The sequence below is a fragment of the Caretta caretta genome, chromosome 14 (genome assembly GCF_965140235.1).
Source record: "Caretta caretta isolate rCarCar2 chromosome 14, rCarCar1.hap1, whole genome shotgun sequence".
Classification (NCBI taxonomy): Eukaryota; Metazoa; Chordata; order Testudines; family Cheloniidae; genus Caretta; species Caretta caretta.
The window spans coordinates 42673931-42692068 of NC_134219.1; the positions used below are offsets into that span (position 1 = coordinate 42673931).

Genomic DNA, 18138 nt, shown 5'->3' on the forward strand with positions numbered 1-18138 from the left:
TGGTTTGTAGTGTTTTTATTTTACAATAAGTAGGTGGAAAGCAGGAAAGTAAAAGGAGCTAAGACAGAGTTTAACGACCACAGCATATTGTAAGAAGATCCACAGCTACTCAGAGCAGTTTGCTTAATGGCACTAAAATAGCACCAATGCCCAGGAATTAATATAGGGAATTAATGAGTTACAGTCTCACTTTCAGAAACACATCATAAATCCCTCTGTCCCTCTCATGTTCCCTTTCCTTCTCCCTTTTCTTTCATACTCTCCTTCTCTACTCAGCATTTTTCTAGCCCTCACTTGTGATCCCTGTTTATTTTCCTGTGTCTTTCCCACTCTCCTCCCTCCCACAGATCAACCCCCTTGGCTGCTCCCTTCTTTCCCCTGATTTTATACATTCCCCTCTTGCTGCCCCAGCGCGATCTAATCCCACAGATCTGCACAAAATGCGCCCAGCTGCTGCAGAGCTTCCAGCTTCTCCCAAAACCCTGATTGATTCATGCTGGGTCCCTGCCCAGCCCCCACCTCTGCCTGTCCCCAGCCCGGCTGTTAGTTCTGCCCCCTGCCCAGCCCCCACCTCTGCCCCTCAGGGCCCCTCTGCCCCTTCTGCAGCCCCAGGGGTTCCTCCCCCTCCCCCTCTGCCTCCTGGGGCTGCAGGGAGGGAGGGGGAGGAGCTTCCAGGGGCCGGGTAGATGGGAGTCCTCCAAGGTCATAGAGACTGGGGTCCGTGAGGCTAGAGAGGCTGATTTCCGGTTCCCCCTCTGCTGTGGGTCTCAGGGACGCAGGCGGAGCTGGGATCCCGGCCCCACCCAGAGCCAGGGGCGGATTCTCTCCCCAGGGACGGAGCCCGGCGGGAAAGTGAAGATCGGGGCCTCGGCACCAGCATCGATAAATGTCACCTGCCCCCGGTCACAGTCCAGACAAACCCGGATCCTGCTGGGGGCCCGGCTCTGGGGCAGGGGGGTCGCAGGGGAGGTGAGAGCCCGGAACTGATCCCCGCACCGCCCCACAGCCCAGATCCCCCCCTCAGGGCTGAGGCTGATCCCTCCCTTCCTCCCCACAGACTCTCTGGCCACCCCCACAGCCCAGTATCCCCCACCCCCCACCTCCACCTCCCAGCAATGTCTCCCCGCGGTGAATCCCTCACAGCCCAGCACCCAGCGCTCAGTGTCAAATCTCTCAGGCTTGTCGGGCAGTCGCTGCCGCGTGTCTCCCCAGCTCACACTTTTCCCACCCTCAGACAGGACGAGTTGGGGATGAGCCGTGTCTGGATCCAGAGTCACATTCGCTGGGGAGAGAGAATCAGAGCGTGAGGGGCAGAGCTCGGCCCTGGGGGAGGGTTTGATGGCGTCAGTGACAGAATCTGCCCCAGCTGGGGAGTGACTCAGGGAATCTCCTTCCTCCAGGATTTACCCATCGTCACCTCAGAGATCTCAGCACCAGGCTGGGGAGAGTCACTCCCCTGACAGAGACGGGTCAGTGACGGTGAAAGGAGCAGCTGGGCCAGGCCTGGGACTCAGAATCTTTCCCCTCCTGCCCCCACCTCTGCCCGGGGAGGGGACTAGAGACTCTGGCAGCCCCAGCAGATGGTACAACTCAGTGAATATTGACAGCGCTTCCCCCCACCCCACCTTCACTCTCACTGTGTCCCAGCTGCCCCTGTGCTGGACTTTGCTATGGGGCCTCCCCACTGCACCTGGACTGCTCTGAAATGTCACAGCTCGGACAGCAACAGGCCACACGGTACCAGGATTGAACCTGCCCAGAATGTCACTGCTCAGCAGCAGTCGCAGCACGCAAGTACATTAGCCTGGGGCAGGGAGTAAGGGGGCTAAACAAGGGAAGGGGGTTCATGGTGGAAGCTACAAGTGTCAGGGGGCCAGGACAGATTAAGGTTTTGTGAGGCCCTGGGCCGCAGCAAGTGAAGGCCCCTTCCTACCCCTTCTGCCTGCAGAACCCCCCCTCCCCACACTCCTGCTGGGGAAATGGGGCCGGGGTGCAGGGGCGTGCCCTGCTCTGCCCACCTGGTGCTCCAGCTGCAGAGCAGGGCAAGACCCCGCACCCCGACGTCATTCTCTGGCTGGAGTTCTGGGCGGATGGAGTGGGGCAAGCCCCCCGAGCCCTGACCCCACTCTCTGGCAGGAGCACTGGGCAGGCAGAGCGGGTTGGGGCACAGAGGCGCCCATTTTTCTGGGGCTCCTGGGCACAGGCCACATTGGCCCAGTGGCAAATCCGCCACTAGGGAGGAGGTACGGAATAGGTGGCTGGTGGAAAGAGGGGGCGGGTCATGCCAGTAATGGGGAGGCTGACTTGACGTCCTGTTTACCAGAGACGGGACCATGCTGGGGTCATGGTGGATGGAGAGAGGAGAAAAGACACAAGCTCCCAGCGGTGATCACAGGAGCTTCCCAGACCTGTATAATGGAGCCAGGGGAGCCCCTGTCTGTGATCAAGGCTCAGTTCCTCTGCTTGAGACAGGAGCAAGGGTCTCACACAGACACAGTCCCTGCTCACCCAGTCAGTGTGGGGTCACTGCAGAGCTCCTGGCTTTCTTCATGGGGGAAAAGATGAAGGAAGAAACAAAGGGACACTGGAGATCGGACATCAGCACGGGGAGACAGAACAAACTCCCCCTGGAGAAGTGGCTGTGGAGGTGCATGTCCCACTGGTTCCGTACAAGGGGTGGCAGCGGCTGTCACAGATCTCTGCAGGGTACAGTGCACATGCGAGCGGTGGAGGGGCAGGAAGCATAGATTCAATATGCTATGGATTCAGTATGGTGTGGTAGGACATAGGCACAAACCTCACCTCACCTTGTGATGCGCCGTGAAATGAAGGGTTCTGGGGAGATCTGCCCTGAACAATCACATCCACTCCCATATACAAAGAAAATGAGGCACATTGCCTCATGGGAACAGATATTTGGACATTGATAAAATATGATCTTTAATTACCTTCTTCTATAGGTGCCACGGATCTTCTCCACCCTAAAACCAGCAACATAATTAGAGAGGAGAGCAGATCTGAACACGTATTGCATGATTCAATATTGTACAAACTAATACACTGAGGGAAAAAGAAAGTTATTCGTTCATCAGAACCTCCACTGGACTGCATGAGTGTCTCTCTCCCAGGGTGGATCTTCACTGCAGGGTTAGTCCAGAATCTTACCTGGCCGTTGCCCCAACCTGTTTAATGCACAAGCACAAAAGCTCTGACTCAAGTTTGGTGGTGCTTTGCACCCAGGTTAGCTGGCAAGACTTTGGGTAGAAGCTAGAGCCCAGGTATCACTTTACTTCAGGTTGGTTACATGCCTACTCTGCAGTGTGGAGGGAAGATAATCATCTCAGGTGCTGATAGTCCACCAGGGCCTTCACACAATTCCTCCTGGGCCATAGTTTTTTGGCCAATACCTACTTTACTACTGTATTGCTTATCAATTTTTCAAATTAGCTTTTGGTGTGAAATTCATCCAGTTTAGTCTTTCCCCACGTTTTATAAAGTTACATGAACAAACAAACCTCAAAAGAATGATGAGGATGATGCTGATAAAAAAGCAAACAAATAACTAAAAAGGTTTCCTATTGCAACAATTTTAAAATTTAAATTTAAAAGCAAACAACCCCACCACAATTAAACAAACAGCCACATGAGTCTCCAAAATGGTACAAAAAGTTTCATTTTAGAGGAAAGATAATGATACTTACTTATCTCGTTATCTCGTTTCTCTGAAAAGGAAAGAGAAATAAATCGAATTTTTTTAGGCATTTCCCTTTTCTTATGTTTTATTTGTCTTTATCATCGATACGACAGTAAAAACTGAGAGAAATCAACATCTTCTTCAGGACATCAGACAAGAGGATCCAGTGGTCCCTTCTGGTCTCACACACATGTGACTCTATTACATCTCAGTTTTTCAAATTAGCTTTTGGTATGAAATCTCTCCACTTTAGTGGTTCCCCACATTTTATACAATCACACTAACCCTTCCACAAAATAATAATAATAAAAAGCAAGTAAACAAAAAAAGGTTTCATATTACAACACAATTGTAGAAGTTAAATTTTACAGTGAACTCCACAACATTTTAACAAACTGCCCCATGAAGATCCAATTAAAAAAAAAAAAATCCTTTTCAGAGTGTGGATAATGACACTTACCAATTTCTCTATCTCGTTTGCCTAAAAATTAAACAGACACATAATGTTTGTTAGGTGTTTTCCTTTTTTTATGGTTTATTTCTCTTTATCATCACTGTGACAGGTAAGACGGATTATTTCTATTCAATCTCTTCTTCAGGAAATCAGACAAGACCAGTGGTGCCCAAACTTTTCCGATCACTCCCCCCTTGCAGTAATGGAAGCTGTCTGCGCCCCCCCTTCCGTTACTGCACAGTTGACTCAGCAGAGGTGCTTGGGCTGAAGGGGGAGCTGGGGGCAGAACTGGGGATAGGGGAGGAGCAGAGGTGGCCTGGGGGAGGGGAGGGAATTTGGTAGGAACTGACCTGGGGGCGGAGCAGGGGGAGGACTGGAACTGTGGCAGGAGCCGGAGCTTAGTGGGAGGCAGGGGGCGGAGTGCAGCTGCAGATGAGATAGGATCTGGGCTGGGGGCAGAGCGGGGCTGGGTGGGGCTCCCTCCCCTCTCCCCTTGGGGGCTGGCAGGGATCCTGCCTTGCACCTGTTCAGGGCCGGTTTAAGAGAGGGGATTTAGGGGCTGCAGGCAAAGGGGGGCTCCCGCGAAAAGATCTCCAGACTGCCAAAAGTGCAGATCTTTTTTCAGGGCCGCTTTAGCCCAGGGCTGTGGGCTTCAGCCACTAAAGCCCCTGCATTCCAGCCCAGCCCGGCGCTGGCGAGGAGGGGGCTCTACACGCTGGCATGTCATTCTCCCCTCTGCTGGGCTGGAGCTGCGCGTGCCGGAAAGCTCAGTCCCACAGGCTTCCTTGACTTGCAGACACCGCCCCCGCAGCTCCCATTGGCCAGGAATCACAGCCAATGGGAGCTGTGTGGGGTGGTGCCTGCAGGCGAGCACAGGACAGAGCATGGAGCCACGTGCCCCCCCTCCCCGGGGCCTGCACCACCAAAGGGGAGCTGTCCCAGGTAAGGGACCTCCTGCCCCAGCCCTGAGCCCCCTCCTGCACCCTAACACCCTCCCAGACCCCACACTCCCAACCTCCTGCCCTGAGCCCCTTCCCACACTCCAGTCCCCTTGGTGCCAGCCTGGAGCCCGCTCCTGAATCTGAAAGCCCTCATCCCCAGCCACACCCTAGAGTCCACAACCCCAGTCAGAGCCCTCACCCTGCCCCAATCCACAGCCCCCTCCTGCACTCTGAATCCCTCATTTTTGGCCCTACCCCAGAGCCTAGGGGGCCCCACAAACTCTCATAGTCCCAGGCCCCCAGAAGAGTTAATTGTGGACCTGTGCCCACTTGAATTTCCTCCACGTGCCCCTAGGGGCCTGCCCCACAGTCTGAAGACCTCTGAACTAGAGGATCCAGTCATCCCTTCTGGTCTTAAACAGTAAGACTCTTTAACTGTATTGCTTATCAATTTTTCAAATTAACTTTTAGTGTGAAATTCATCCTCTCTAGTCTTTCCTCATGTTTTATAAAGATATATTAAAGTTGACCCCCCCCATCTTCCCAAAAGACTGATAATAATAATAACCAAGTAAGCAAACTAAAAGGCTTCGTACTGCAGCAATGTTAAGTTAAATTTAAAATCAAACACCTCCACCACTGCTACACAAATTCCCACGTTAGAATGCAAAGAGGTACAAGAAGATTCTTGTCATAGGAAGGATAATGACACTTACTTATTTCTTTATCTCGTTTGTCTAAAAATGAGAGAGAAATAAATAGATATTTTTGTTAGGTGTTTCCCTTTCCTTATGTTTTATTTCTCTTTATCATCAATATGACAGTGAAGGCTGAGAGAAATCAACCTCCTTTTCAGGACATCAGAGAAGAGGATCCAGGGCTCTCTTCTGCTCTTAAACTCAGTGACTCTATTGCTTATCAGTTTTTCAAATTAGATTTTGGTGTGAAATCTACCCAATTTAGCACTTCCCCACATTATATACAATTACATTAAACCCCACAAGAAAGAATAATAATAAAAAGCAAGTAAGCAAACAAGGGCATTTGTATTGCAACAAAATTGTAAAAGTTAAAGTTAATATCAAATAACTCCAAACCATTTAAACAAACTCCCACATGAAGATCCAATTCTCGGCCCCCGCCAAAAAAAAATCCTTTTCAGAGTGTGGATAATGACACTTACCAATTTCTCTTTCTCGTTTGCCTAAAAATTAAACAGAGAGACACATAATGTTTGTTAGGTGTTTTCCTTTTTTTATGGTTTATTTCTCTTTATCATCACTGTGACAGGTAAGACGGATTATTTCTATTCAATCTCTTCTTCAGGAAATCAGACAAGACCAGTGGTGCCCAAACTTTTCCGATCACTCCCCCCTTGCAGTAATGGAAGCTGTCTGCGCCCCCCCTTCCGTTACTGCACAGTTGACTCAGCAGAGGTGCTTGGGCTGAAGGGGGAGCTGGGGGCAGAACTGGGGATAGGGGAGGAGCAGAGGTGGCCTGGGGGAGGGGAGGGAATTTGGTAGGAACTGACCTGGGGGCGGAGCAGGGGGAGGACTGGAACTGTGGCAGGAGCCGGAGCTTAGTGGGAGGCAGGGGGCGGAGCGCAGCTGCAGATGGGATAGGATCTGGGCTGGGGGCAGAGCGGGGCTGGGTGGGGCTCCCTCCCCTCTCCCCATGAGGGCTGGCAGGGACCCTGCCTTGCACCTGTTCAGGGCCGGTTTAAGAGGGGATTTAGGGGCTGCAGGCAAAGGGGGGCTCCCGCGAAAAGATCTCCAGACTGCCAAAAGTGCAGATCTTTTTTCAGGGCCGCTTTAGCCCAGGGCTGTGGGCTTCAGCCACTAAAGCCCCTGCATTCCAGCCCAGCCCGGCGCTGGCGAGGAGGCGGCTCTACACGCTGGCATGTCATTCTCCCCTCTGCTGGGCTGGAGCTGCGCGTGCCAGGAAGCTCAGTCCCACAGGCTTCCTTGACTTGCAGACACCGCCCCCGCAGCTCCCATTGGCCAGGAATCACAGCCAATGGGAGCTGTGTGGGGTGGTGCCTGCAGGCGAGCACAGGACAGAGCATGGAGCCACGTGCCCCCCCTCCCCGGGGCCTGCACCACCAAAGGGGAGCTGTCCCAGGTAAGGGACCTCCTGCCCCAGCCCTGAGCCCCCTCCTGCACCCTAACACCCTCCCAGACCCCACACTCCCAACCTCCTGCCCTGAGCCCCTTCCCACACTCCAGTCCCCTTGGTGCCAGCCTGGAGCCCGCTCCTGAATCTGAAAGCCCTCATCCCCAGCCACACCCTAGAGTCCACAACCCCAGTCAGAGCCCTCACCCTGCCCCAATCCACAGCCCCCTCCTGCACTCTGAATCCCTCATTTTTGGCCCTACCCCAGAGCCTAGGGGGCCCCACAAACTCTCATAGTCCCAGGCCCCCAGAAGAGTTAATTGTGGACCTGTGCCCACTTGAATTTCCTCCACGTGCCCCTAGGGGCCTGCCCCACAGTCTGAAGACCTCTGAACTAGAGGATCCAGTCATCCCTTCTGGTCTTAAACAGTAAGACTCTTTAACTGTATTGCTTATCAATTTTTCAAATTAACTTTTAGTGTGAAATTCATCCTCTCTAGTCTTTCCCCATGTTTTATAAAGATATATTAAAGTTGACCCCCCCATCTTCCCAAAAGACTGATAATAATAACCAAGTAAGCAAACTAAAAGGCTTCGTACTGCAGCAATGTTAAGTTAAATTTAAAATCAAACACCTCCACCACTGCTACACAAATTCCCATGTTAGAATCCAAAGAGGTACAAGAAGTTTCTTGTCATAGGAAGGATAATGACACTTACTTATTTCTTTATCTCGTTTGTCTAAAAATGAGAGAGAAATAAATAGATATTTTTGTTAGGTGTTTCCCTTTCCTTATGTTTTATTTCTCTTTATCATCAATATGACAGTGAAGGCTGAGAGAAATCAACCTCCTTTTCAGGACATCAGAGAAGAGGATCCAGGGCTCTCTTCTACTCTTAAACTCAGTGACTCTATTGCTTATCAGTTTTTCAAATTAGATTTTGGTGTGAAATCTACCCAATTTAGCACTTCCCCACATTATATACAATTACATTAAACCCCACAAGAAAGAATAATAATAAAAAGGAAGTAAGCAAACAAGGGCATTTGTATTGCAACAAAATTGTAAAAGTTAAAGTTAATATCAAATAACTCCAAACCATTTAAACAAACTCCCACATGAAGATCCAATTCTCGGCCCCCGCCAAAAAAAAATCCTTTTCAGAGTGTGGATAATGACACTTACCAATTTCTCTTTCTCGTTTGCCTAAAAATTAAACAGAGAGACACATAATGTTTGTTAGGTGTTTTCCTTTTTTTATGGTTTATTTCTGTTTATCATCACTGTGACAGGTAAGACGGATTATTTCTATTCAATCTCTTCTTCAGGAAATCAGACAAGACCAGTGGTGCCCAAACTTTTCCGATCACTCCCCCCTTGCAGTAATGGAAGCTGTCTGCGCCCCCCCTTCCGTTACTGCACAGTTGACTCAGCAGAGGTGCTTGGGCTGAAGGGGGAGCTGGGGGCAGAACTGGGGATGGGGGAGGAGCTGGGGCTAGAGGCAGAGCTGGCCTGGGGGAGGAGAGGGAATTTGGTAGGAACTGACCTGGGGGCGGAGCAGGGGGAGGACTGGAACTGTGGCAGGAGCCGGAGCTTAGTGGGGGGCAGGGGGCGGAGCGCAGCTGCAGATGGGATTGGATCTGGGCTGGGGGCAGAGCGGGGCTGGGTGGGGCTCCCTCCCCTCTCCCCATGAGGGCTGGCAGGGACCCTGCCTTGCACCTGTTCAGGGCTGGTTTAAGAGAGGGGATTTAGGGGCTGGAGGCCAGGGCCCCAGGCAAAGGGGGGCCCCCGCAAAAAGATCTCCAGACCGCCAAAAGTGTAGATCTTTTTTCAGGGCCGCCTTAGCCCAGGGCTGTGGGCTGCAGCCACTGAAGCCCCTGCATTCCAGCGCAGCCCGGCGTTGGCGGGGAGGCGGCTCTACACGCTGGCATGTCATTCCCCCCTCCCCTCGGCTGGAGCTGCGCGTGCCAGGAAGCTCAGTCCCACAGGCTTCCTTGACTTGCAGACACCGCCCCCGCAGCTCCCATTGGCCAGGAATCACAGCCAATGGGAGCTGTGTGGGTGGTGCCTGCAGGCGAGCACAGGACAGAGCATGGAGCCACGTGCCCCCCCTCCCCAGGGCCTGCACCACCAAAGGGGAGCTGTCCCAGGTAAGCGCCCCGCACCACAACCTCCTGCCCCAGCCCTGAGCCCTCTCCTGCACCCTAACTCCCTCCCAGACCCCACCCTCCCAACCTCCTGCACTGAGCCCCTTCCCACGCCTTAACTCCCTCCCAGACCCCATCCCCACCCCAGCCCTGAGCCCCCTCCTGCACCCTAACTCCCTCCCAGACCCCACACTCCCAACCTCCTGCCCTGAGCCCTCTCCCACACTCCAATCTCCTTGGCGCCAGCCTGGAGCCCCCTCCTGCATCTGAAAGCCCTCATCCCCAGCCACACCCTAGAGTCCACAACCCTAGTCAGAGCCCTCACCCCCTTCCACACCCACACCCTGCCCCAATCCACAGCCCCCTCCTGCACTCTGAATCCCTCATTTTTAGCCGTACCCCAGAGCCTAGGGGGCCCCACAAACTCTAATAGTCCCCGGCCCCCAGAAGAGTTAATCCGGCCCTGCGCCCGCTTGAACATTCCTCCACGTGCCCCTAGGGGCCTGCCCCACAGTCTGCAGACCTCTGAACTAGAGGATCCAGTCATCCCTTCTGGTTTTAAACACTATGACTCTATAACTGTATTGCTTTTCAATTTTTCAAATTAGCTTTTGGTGTGAAATTCATCCTCTCTAGTCTTTCCCCATGTTTTATAAAGCTATATTGAAGTTGACGCCCCCACACACACACACCTTCCCAAAAGCCTGATAATAATAACCAAGTTAGCAAACTAAAAGGCTTCGTACTGCAGCAATGTTAAGTTAAATTTAAAATCAAACACCTCCACCACTGCTACACAAACTCCCACATTAGAATCCAAACTGGTACTAAAAGTTTCTTGTCATAGGAAGCATAATGATACTTACTTATTTCTTTATCTCGTTTGTCTAAAAATGAGAGCGAAATAAATAGATATTTTTGTTAGGTGTTTCCCTTTCCTTATATTTTATTTCTCTTTATCATCAGTATGACAATGAAGGCTGAGGGAAATCAACCTCCTTTTCAGGACATCAGAGAAGAGGATCCAGGGCTCTCTTCTGCTCTTAAACTCTGTGACTCCATTGCTTATCAGTTTTTCAAATTAGATTTTGGTGTGAAATCTACCCAAATTAGAGCTTCTCCACATTTTATACAATTACATTAAACCCCACAAGAAAGTATAATAATAAAAAGCAAGTAAACAAACAAGGGTTTCGTATTGTAACAAAATTGTAAAAGTTAAATTTAAGATCAAACAACTCCAAACCATTTAAACCAACTCCCACATGAAGATCCAATTACCAAAAAAAAAAAAAAAAAAAAATCCTTTTCAGAGGACGGATTATGACACTTACCAATTTCTATATCTCGTTTGCCCAAAAATTAAACAGAAATACCCATATTGTTGGTTAGGAGTTTCCCTTTTCTTATCTTTTATTTCTCATTATCATCAATATGACAGTTAAGACTGAGAGATTATTTCTCTTCAAATTCCTCTTACGGAGATCAGACTAGACCAGTGGTGCCCAAACTTTTCCTGTCACGAGTCCCACTTACCAGTAGTAGCGTCTCTCTCAGCCCCTCCTCCCCCCTCCATTACATCACAGTTGGCTGAATCCAGGAGCTTGGGCTGAAAGCAGAGCTGGGGATAAGGGAAGAGCTGGAAATAGAGGGCTGGGAGTGGCGAGGGATTGTGGGCAGAGTTGGGCTGGAGGCAGGGCAGGCGGGGAGTGGAGCTGCAATTGGGTGGGAGCTGGGCTGAGGGAAAAGTGGAGCATTCTTCTTCTTTTTTTAGGACCAGATCAGCAGATCACACGTTCTTTTTATGTTAAATTTCTAAATTGCCCTTATTTATTTATTAGAATAAAATCTTTACAGTATATCTCTCCCTCTGATATTTACCTTTCATTTTAAAGAGAGAAACAGTGAGGCCAATGAAAACAAACAAAACCACCAGGGTCACACTCAGCGCCACCATCCAGGGATTTACCCTCGGGAAAAAGGGATCTGAAAAAGAAAACACCCAAGGCTTGCCTTAGTTTGGAAGTGGTGACTAAAAGCAGATTTTTTTTTTCAAACAAATACATAAATAGTGCCCAGCAGGATTTGTGTGAGCTAAGAGTGAAAGAATGGCCATGCCCACATGACACAAAAGACCAGAAACTGATTTTAAATATGGCTCCAATCAACACAGCTTTACCACTCATTTATCCTTGAAAACACAGCCCTGATTTGATTCATTGCTACTCAGAGTGCCATAGAGATCAGGGGCAAATTCTCTGCTCATAAAACCCCATTGATTCCAATAGGCTTATACCAGAAAAGGATTTGGCCCTTAACAGTAAGCAATATTCAGAAACTGCCAGATTAATTAGCATATTTTTGAAAAATCCACTGTTACCTCCTAATATTGGGAAAAACCATAATCACAATTTGTCCAAGCACTTGTGCAGCAAATTAACTAATTTCCATTTGCTCTTCTTGTGTTCACAGTGATTCGGTCATCTAAACAGGATGGAATTTTCAAATGTGCCTGGTGTCTTTTCCACACATGGTTTGTGCTCTGATTTAGTGAACCTGGGCCAACCCTCTTATGGAGTCATTCTTAAATTGGTTCAAGAGTTGACGACATATCAGGGTTGCACCAATTTAAATAAATTGATGCACAAAACCTTAAATCATAAATCAGCTTCATAGCTCTCTATCTCCATTTAGTTAAAGTCAATAAAAAATTGACTGAAACTAAATCTATTAAGGGCACTCTGAAATTTATACAAGGTGTTTTCACACAAGCGGATAGCATTGCTTAACTAGTTAATCAGTGCATCTTTTGTGTGTAGACAAGGGGTAAAATGAGTCCTCTAGTGGATCCAGACCAAAGTAATTAAGGAGCACAAGTCCCACTGAAGATCAGAAAAACAATATCACATGACTTAGGTGACATTTCACACAAGTAATGAAGTTGGGAAGTGAACAGATCACTAGAGCCCTGCGTGGATACAAAATTGGTATCCGCATCCAATCTGCAAACCCCCCAAAATGATGAGGGTATCTGCGAATATATATCTGTGGGTTTACAGGGCTCTACAGATCACAATCAAGCCAGAGTACAAAATTTATCACATTCCAAAAAATTAAGGTGAATTTAAGGTTACAGGAACCTACTGAATCAGTGGATTGAGTGAAAATTTCCTCTAAAAATGTGTATAGTCTAAATACTCACAATTAAGGGGATCAAGTTCCCTAAACCGTGACCCTGTAAAGACACCAGCCTCCCATATTCTGTGTTTGTACGTGGATTATGAAATATCCACCACAGATATTTCCGTTCTTTTCTTCCTATATTTTGTTTGGTTTCTAGTGGTGGTGAGTTCAGTGTGGGATTTGGATGGTGACTGACCTGCTATATAAACTGCTGATTCCTTTTCTTGATTGAGAACGGTGTTCCTGATGCAACAGGACAAGTTTTGGTTTGAATGTTCTGTTACAATGAGAGCAGTTTCTGTTTCAAACAGAAACTGTTTGATCCGTTTGCTTTGATTTATAATCTATCTTTCTGTAGTTAATAAATCTCTTTTTTTTTTTTTAAATTTAATGTAAAACAGTGTGGTTTGAGTGAAGTGTTCGGGCAAAATCTCTTTACTGGTCAGGCTTTTGACCAGGGTGGGTCCTAGGTTGGGGTGCTGGGGTGTGTTTTGGCTGAAGCCTCGCTATTGTTGGTCCATGAGTGCCTGGCCAGATGCATTCATGAACACAGCTGGGTGTGGTCCTGCCTCTGGATGTTGGTGTGAGTGCAAGTGTTGAGGGCTTTACAGCTTGCCATAATGTCACAGTGCAAGAGGGAACCCAGATTGGTGAGACAGAGGTCTCAGCTGTACCCCAGTTCCCGGTGGTACCTGGGGGGAACCCATCACCCCCACCCCCACCATCACCATTATACAGTGTCAGCAAATAAGAACACTGCATTTGATTTTAACTACACCCCGAAGCAACAACCAACCCATCAGAAGGCCACAAATGTCTGTCAGTCCTACCTTAGCCACACATCCTAGAAATGACTGCAGAGCAACTGGAAGGCCATAGTTGTCAAGAAGTCCTTTCCCTCTTAACTGAAGACTCCTTTTGGGAGTCAATCAAGATTGGGCAAGAAAGTGCCTTGGCCATCCTGAAAATGTGTTTAATAACATGTTGGGAAAGTTTTCAGCATATTTTCCCAAGTATGAAAGTGGCTGTTTGCTGAAATTTAGATATGCTGTGTTATTGTAAAATATTTCACAAGCAGGGAGTCACAGTTGTTGTAATAGGAAAGACCACACAAAGCTAAAACTGACACAAGGCACTGACCTGCTACCCGCAGTTCCAATACGGCTTCTTCATAAAAAGTACCATCTTGAACAAAGCAGTGGTATTGTCCTTCATCAGAGGGTCTGATATTGAGAATCCTCAAGGGAACATTTCCATCTGTGAGTCCGGCTTTCAAAAGCTCTGTCCTTCCCCGATACTCTGGCACCTGCCCTTCATACTGATCCTTCCCATCACGGTACAGGTGCACAATGGTTGAAACCGCAGAGCGGAACCATCTCACCTCCATGTTTGCAGCGCTCATCCGGGGGGACAGGTGACAGGGTAACACAGTTTCCTGACCCAGGATGGCAGTGACAGGGTCAGGAGGTCCAATCACTGTGAACTTTGCTGGAAATCCACCAGGACAACAAAAACAACAAAAAGCAGGTCAGAGGAAAATGTCAATTTGATATGAAGGACACAGTCAAGAGGTTCCATTTCAGATAAACTTTCCAAAAACTTCAGCCAGCGACAGACACCTGGCATGGAACATTTCAGCCTGAATGCCTAAGAGAAAGCAGCGCTCATGGGCAGTTGGACTGGGGCTCTGTTATAAGAATACTCAGCCTGTGTGTATGGCACAGCACACAGCACTGAGATGGGGCATGGAGCTGATAACAGGCAAGCTTGGTGCGTGACCCAGACACAGATCATGGGACGGAGAGTGGGGAGCTGAGAATTGGTAGGTTCAGTGCATGACAGAGGCACACAGTGCTGACATGGGGTGAGAAGCTGAAGACAAGTGTATTCAGTCCATGTCACAGTCACACATCAGAGAAACTGAGGCAGAGAGCTGAGTATGGACATGCTCAGTGTATAGTTGAAATAAACTTACTATTCAACATCCCGTTTTTCTGAGTGCTCTCAAATTGACACGCTTACTGACATTGCCATGAAATTTGCTGGGCCTCAGCAGGAATAAGAGTAGGGTTGGTGAGCCATATTTGGTGTTCTTTCACCAAGGTGTTCCTGAGGCATGGCCCTATTGCTAGAGCCAATTTGGGGGCTATTATGGTTCAATACTTCACATGCTCAAGAGACCAAATAACCAGACTTTGTGAACATTATTGCCTAAAGACAAAACGGTGCACTTCGGAAACCAGACATCCATACCCTCCTCCTGGGAAGCAATTCTTATCTCACAGCATGTCCCCACAAACCCACTTATACCGTGGCTGTTTACAAGTGAAAAAGCACTTTATACGTCACCTGGGACCCAACCCATCAGTTCCTTAACTTGTTGTTCGGTACCTTCCTTAACCCCTTTTTTTTGGATACCACATTCCAAACCAGGTGGGTGTAGAGGTACATCCCAACCACTGCTAGGATACACCTTTCATGGCCTTGATAGGCTTCCTATTTTCTATTGTGAACACTAACTTCAGAATTGTAAAGTGGGATATTCAATATCAGTGAACAGAATTGTGGGGAGAACATAAAACATTCAAGTTAACTTCCCAACTCTCTCCCTCTCTCTCTCCCATATGTATATTATGGGACTACTGTGCATATAATGCCTAATAATACAGTGTGTACTACACCTAACATGTATGGATTAGCTAACAGGCCCAATTAAAAAAAAGTCACGCAACATCATTATATTCTGGTTTTTCTTTTGGTTTTGTGCACATTAGTCTCAAATTATGGCTCTGATCTTTCTGGTTTGTTTTTTTTTTTTTTTTTACATCTGAAACCCACTAAGTTATTTGATTTTCTTATTTCTTATTGTTATTATTAAACTCTTCAATAAGTGTCCTCCGAATTCCCTGGGCATCTTTGACAATCTTTTAAAAATACTTGTGTGAAGAAACAGACCTGTGCACTGTCCCAGGAGCAAATAAAATCACCCAGGAGCAACACAATCAGGGCAAAAATTGAATAATGAAGGTGCTGATCTTGCTGTGGGGTGAAGTTTATACACTGTGAGTTGTTACACTGACTTTGAGTGAAGCATGTTGTTAAGGCACTTCAGGGGCTTAAATTAATCCCCTAAGATTCAGCAGACACAGTGCGGATTCCTACCTGATTCCATCTTGTGAACATAAGAAGTAAGGAAGAAAACAATAAACCCAGGGAGAGGAGAGCTGGCTCTGGAGCTGTGGCAGAATGAGAGAACCTTCATCTTCTTCACTGTAACTTGACCTAGAAAACAGGAAGAAGGAGGAAAAAACTTTCCATAGTGAGCATAACACTGACTAACATTAAATTATTAAAAAGTCAAACATTAAAGAAGGCACAGTGAATAAAAAAGGGACAAATGCATTGTTAAGTGAACTCCCTCATATTTGGAGTGAGAACAGCCATTGCATTAAAATGGAAAGTGTGTTTCCTTTATGGGCCTGATTTTTTCCCATCTCTACAAAATCCACATTAAAAAAAGAAAGTCAGAACAGTGGAGAAGTTGGCAGTAATTCCATCAATGGAGAAAAAAGTTTTAAGGAATGAGAAAGTGTGTGTGTGAGAGAGAGAAAGATTCGTGTGTTGTCTTGTGTTGTCTGCAGTGGCACTTGAACAGTTTTTAAAGTGTGGGTGCTGAAAGCCAGTGAAACTCCCCCAAACTTTTCACCTCATGCCCCCCTTACCCCTCTCCATGGCCTCCGCCCCCTCCCCTCAGAGCTGGGGCTGGGACCAGGGCTGTGTCTCCAGGGGTGCAGGGACACAGACAGGGGCCAAGGGGCTGAGGCTGGTGGCGGACATGGGGCCAAGAGTGGGAAACTGCCACGTCAGCAGAGGCAGAAAACTAGACTGATGGCCGCTGGGTTTGGTGCAGGAAATTTTCTGTATTCAAAATAGAGGAAGTTACAGATCTCTCCCAAGAACAGTCTTGGACCCACTGCTCTTGAATAAAATTCAGCAAAACAAAGAAATGACGAATTCAACAAGCTGTAAAAGTCTCGTGTTACATTGCTGTGAAAACAATCCGCAATGTATGTGACAGTCCCTCACTTTGAACGTAGATGTACTGTCAAGTTCCCAGAAAGAGAGAAACAAATTCTCACAGGATTATTTACTCCTTGTGTTTTGAATAATCTGTCCCAGCAATAAGGCTGGTGCATTAGACGTTAGAAACAGTCCTTCTGGAGCAAAATTAACCCACCTGGTTGGGTCTTCTGAGAAGTTTAACATCTCCCGGGTGTGGCCAGACTTGGCTCCTCTGGCTGGGACAGTCCCATGCTCGGTGCCTGTTCCCGTCGGTCACGGAGGCGGCTCAGCTCATTCTGGCGATCGAGGAGCTGCAGTTTTGTCTCGGGGCTTCTCCGGGGAAGGTTGTGAACAGAAACGGGGTTTGCTCCGATCGATAAACGTGCGCTGGGCTCGCAGCCTTCGCCCGGGGACAGTGAAAGTAAAACTGGAAATTGCCTCAGTCCAACCCCTGTCCCGGGGTGGGGGTGGGGGGGGAGAGTCTCCTCTTAGGGTATGTCTACACTACGGAATAAGGTCGAATTTATAGAAGTCGGTTTTTTAGAAATCGGTTTTATAAATTCGAGTGTGTGTGTCCCCACAGAAAATGCTCTAAGTGCATTAAGTGCATTAACTCGGCGGAGCGCTTCCACAGTACCGAGGCAAGCGTCGACTTCCGGAGCGTTGCACTGTGGGTAGCTATCCCACAGTTCCCGCAGTCTCCGCTGCCCATTGGAATTCTGGGTTGAGATCCCAATGCCTGATGGGGCTAAAACATTGTCGCGGGTGGTTCTGGGTACATATCGTCAGCCTCCCGTTCCCTCCCTCCCCCCGTGAAAGCAAGGGCAGACAATCATTTCGCGCCTTTTTTCCTGAGTTACCTGTGCAGACGCCATACCATGGCAAGCATGGAGCCCGCTCAGGTAACCGTCACCCTATGTCTCCTGGGTGCTGGCAGACGCGGTACGGCATTGCTACACAGTAGCAGCAACCCCTTGCCTTGTGGCAGCAGACGGTACAGTACGACTGGTAGCCGTCATCGTCATGTCTGAGGTGCTCCTGGTCGCCTCTGTGAGGTCGATCAGGAGCGCCTGGGCAGACATGGGCACAGGGACTAAATTTGGAGTGACTTGACCAGGTCATTCTCTTTAGTCCTGCAGTCAGTCCTATTGAACTGTCTTATGGTGAGCGGGCAGGCGATACGGACTGCTAGCAGTCGTGCTGTACCATCTTCTGCCGAGCAGTCATGAGATGTGGATGGCATGCAGTCCGTCTGCTGCCAGCCAAAGATGTAAAAGATAGATGGAGTGGGTCAAAACAAGAAATAGACCAGATTTGTTTTGTACTCATTTGCTTCCCCCCCCTCCCCTGTCTAGGGGACTCATTCTTCTAGATCACACTGCAGTCAAGGTGCAGCGAGGTAAATCTAGCCATGTATCAATCAGAGGCCAGGCTAACCTTCTTGCTCCAATAAGGACAATAACTTAGGTGCACCATTTCTTATTGGAACCCTCTGTGAAGTCCTGCCTGAAATACTCCTTGATGTAAAGCCACCCCCTTTGTT

General features: G+C 48.5%; 1 protein-coding gene across 1 annotated transcript in view; it reads right to left on the reverse strand.

The window, feature by feature from the left end:
- LOC142068378 (butyrophilin subfamily 1 member A1-like) overlaps positions 1-18138 on the reverse strand; it is a 24102-nt gene continuing 5964 nt past the window's right edge. The window contains exons 2-10 of the mRNA XM_075119098.1: positions 16771-16783; positions 15696-15815; positions 13661-14021; positions 12730-12863; positions 11232-11336; positions 8389-8409; positions 3702-3722; positions 2949-2981; positions 1-1282 (exon numbers count right to left, since the gene is read on the reverse strand). Coding sequence (XP_074975199.1) covers positions 768-1282; positions 2949-2981; positions 3702-3722; positions 8389-8409; positions 11232-11336; positions 12730-12863; positions 13661-14021; positions 15696-15815; positions 16771-16783 — 1323 coding nt within the window. The 3' untranslated portion in view covers positions 1-767. The remainder of the gene's footprint in view (positions 1283-2948; positions 2982-3701; positions 3723-8388; positions 8410-11231; positions 11337-12729; positions 12864-13660; positions 14022-15695; positions 15816-16770; positions 16784-18138) is intronic.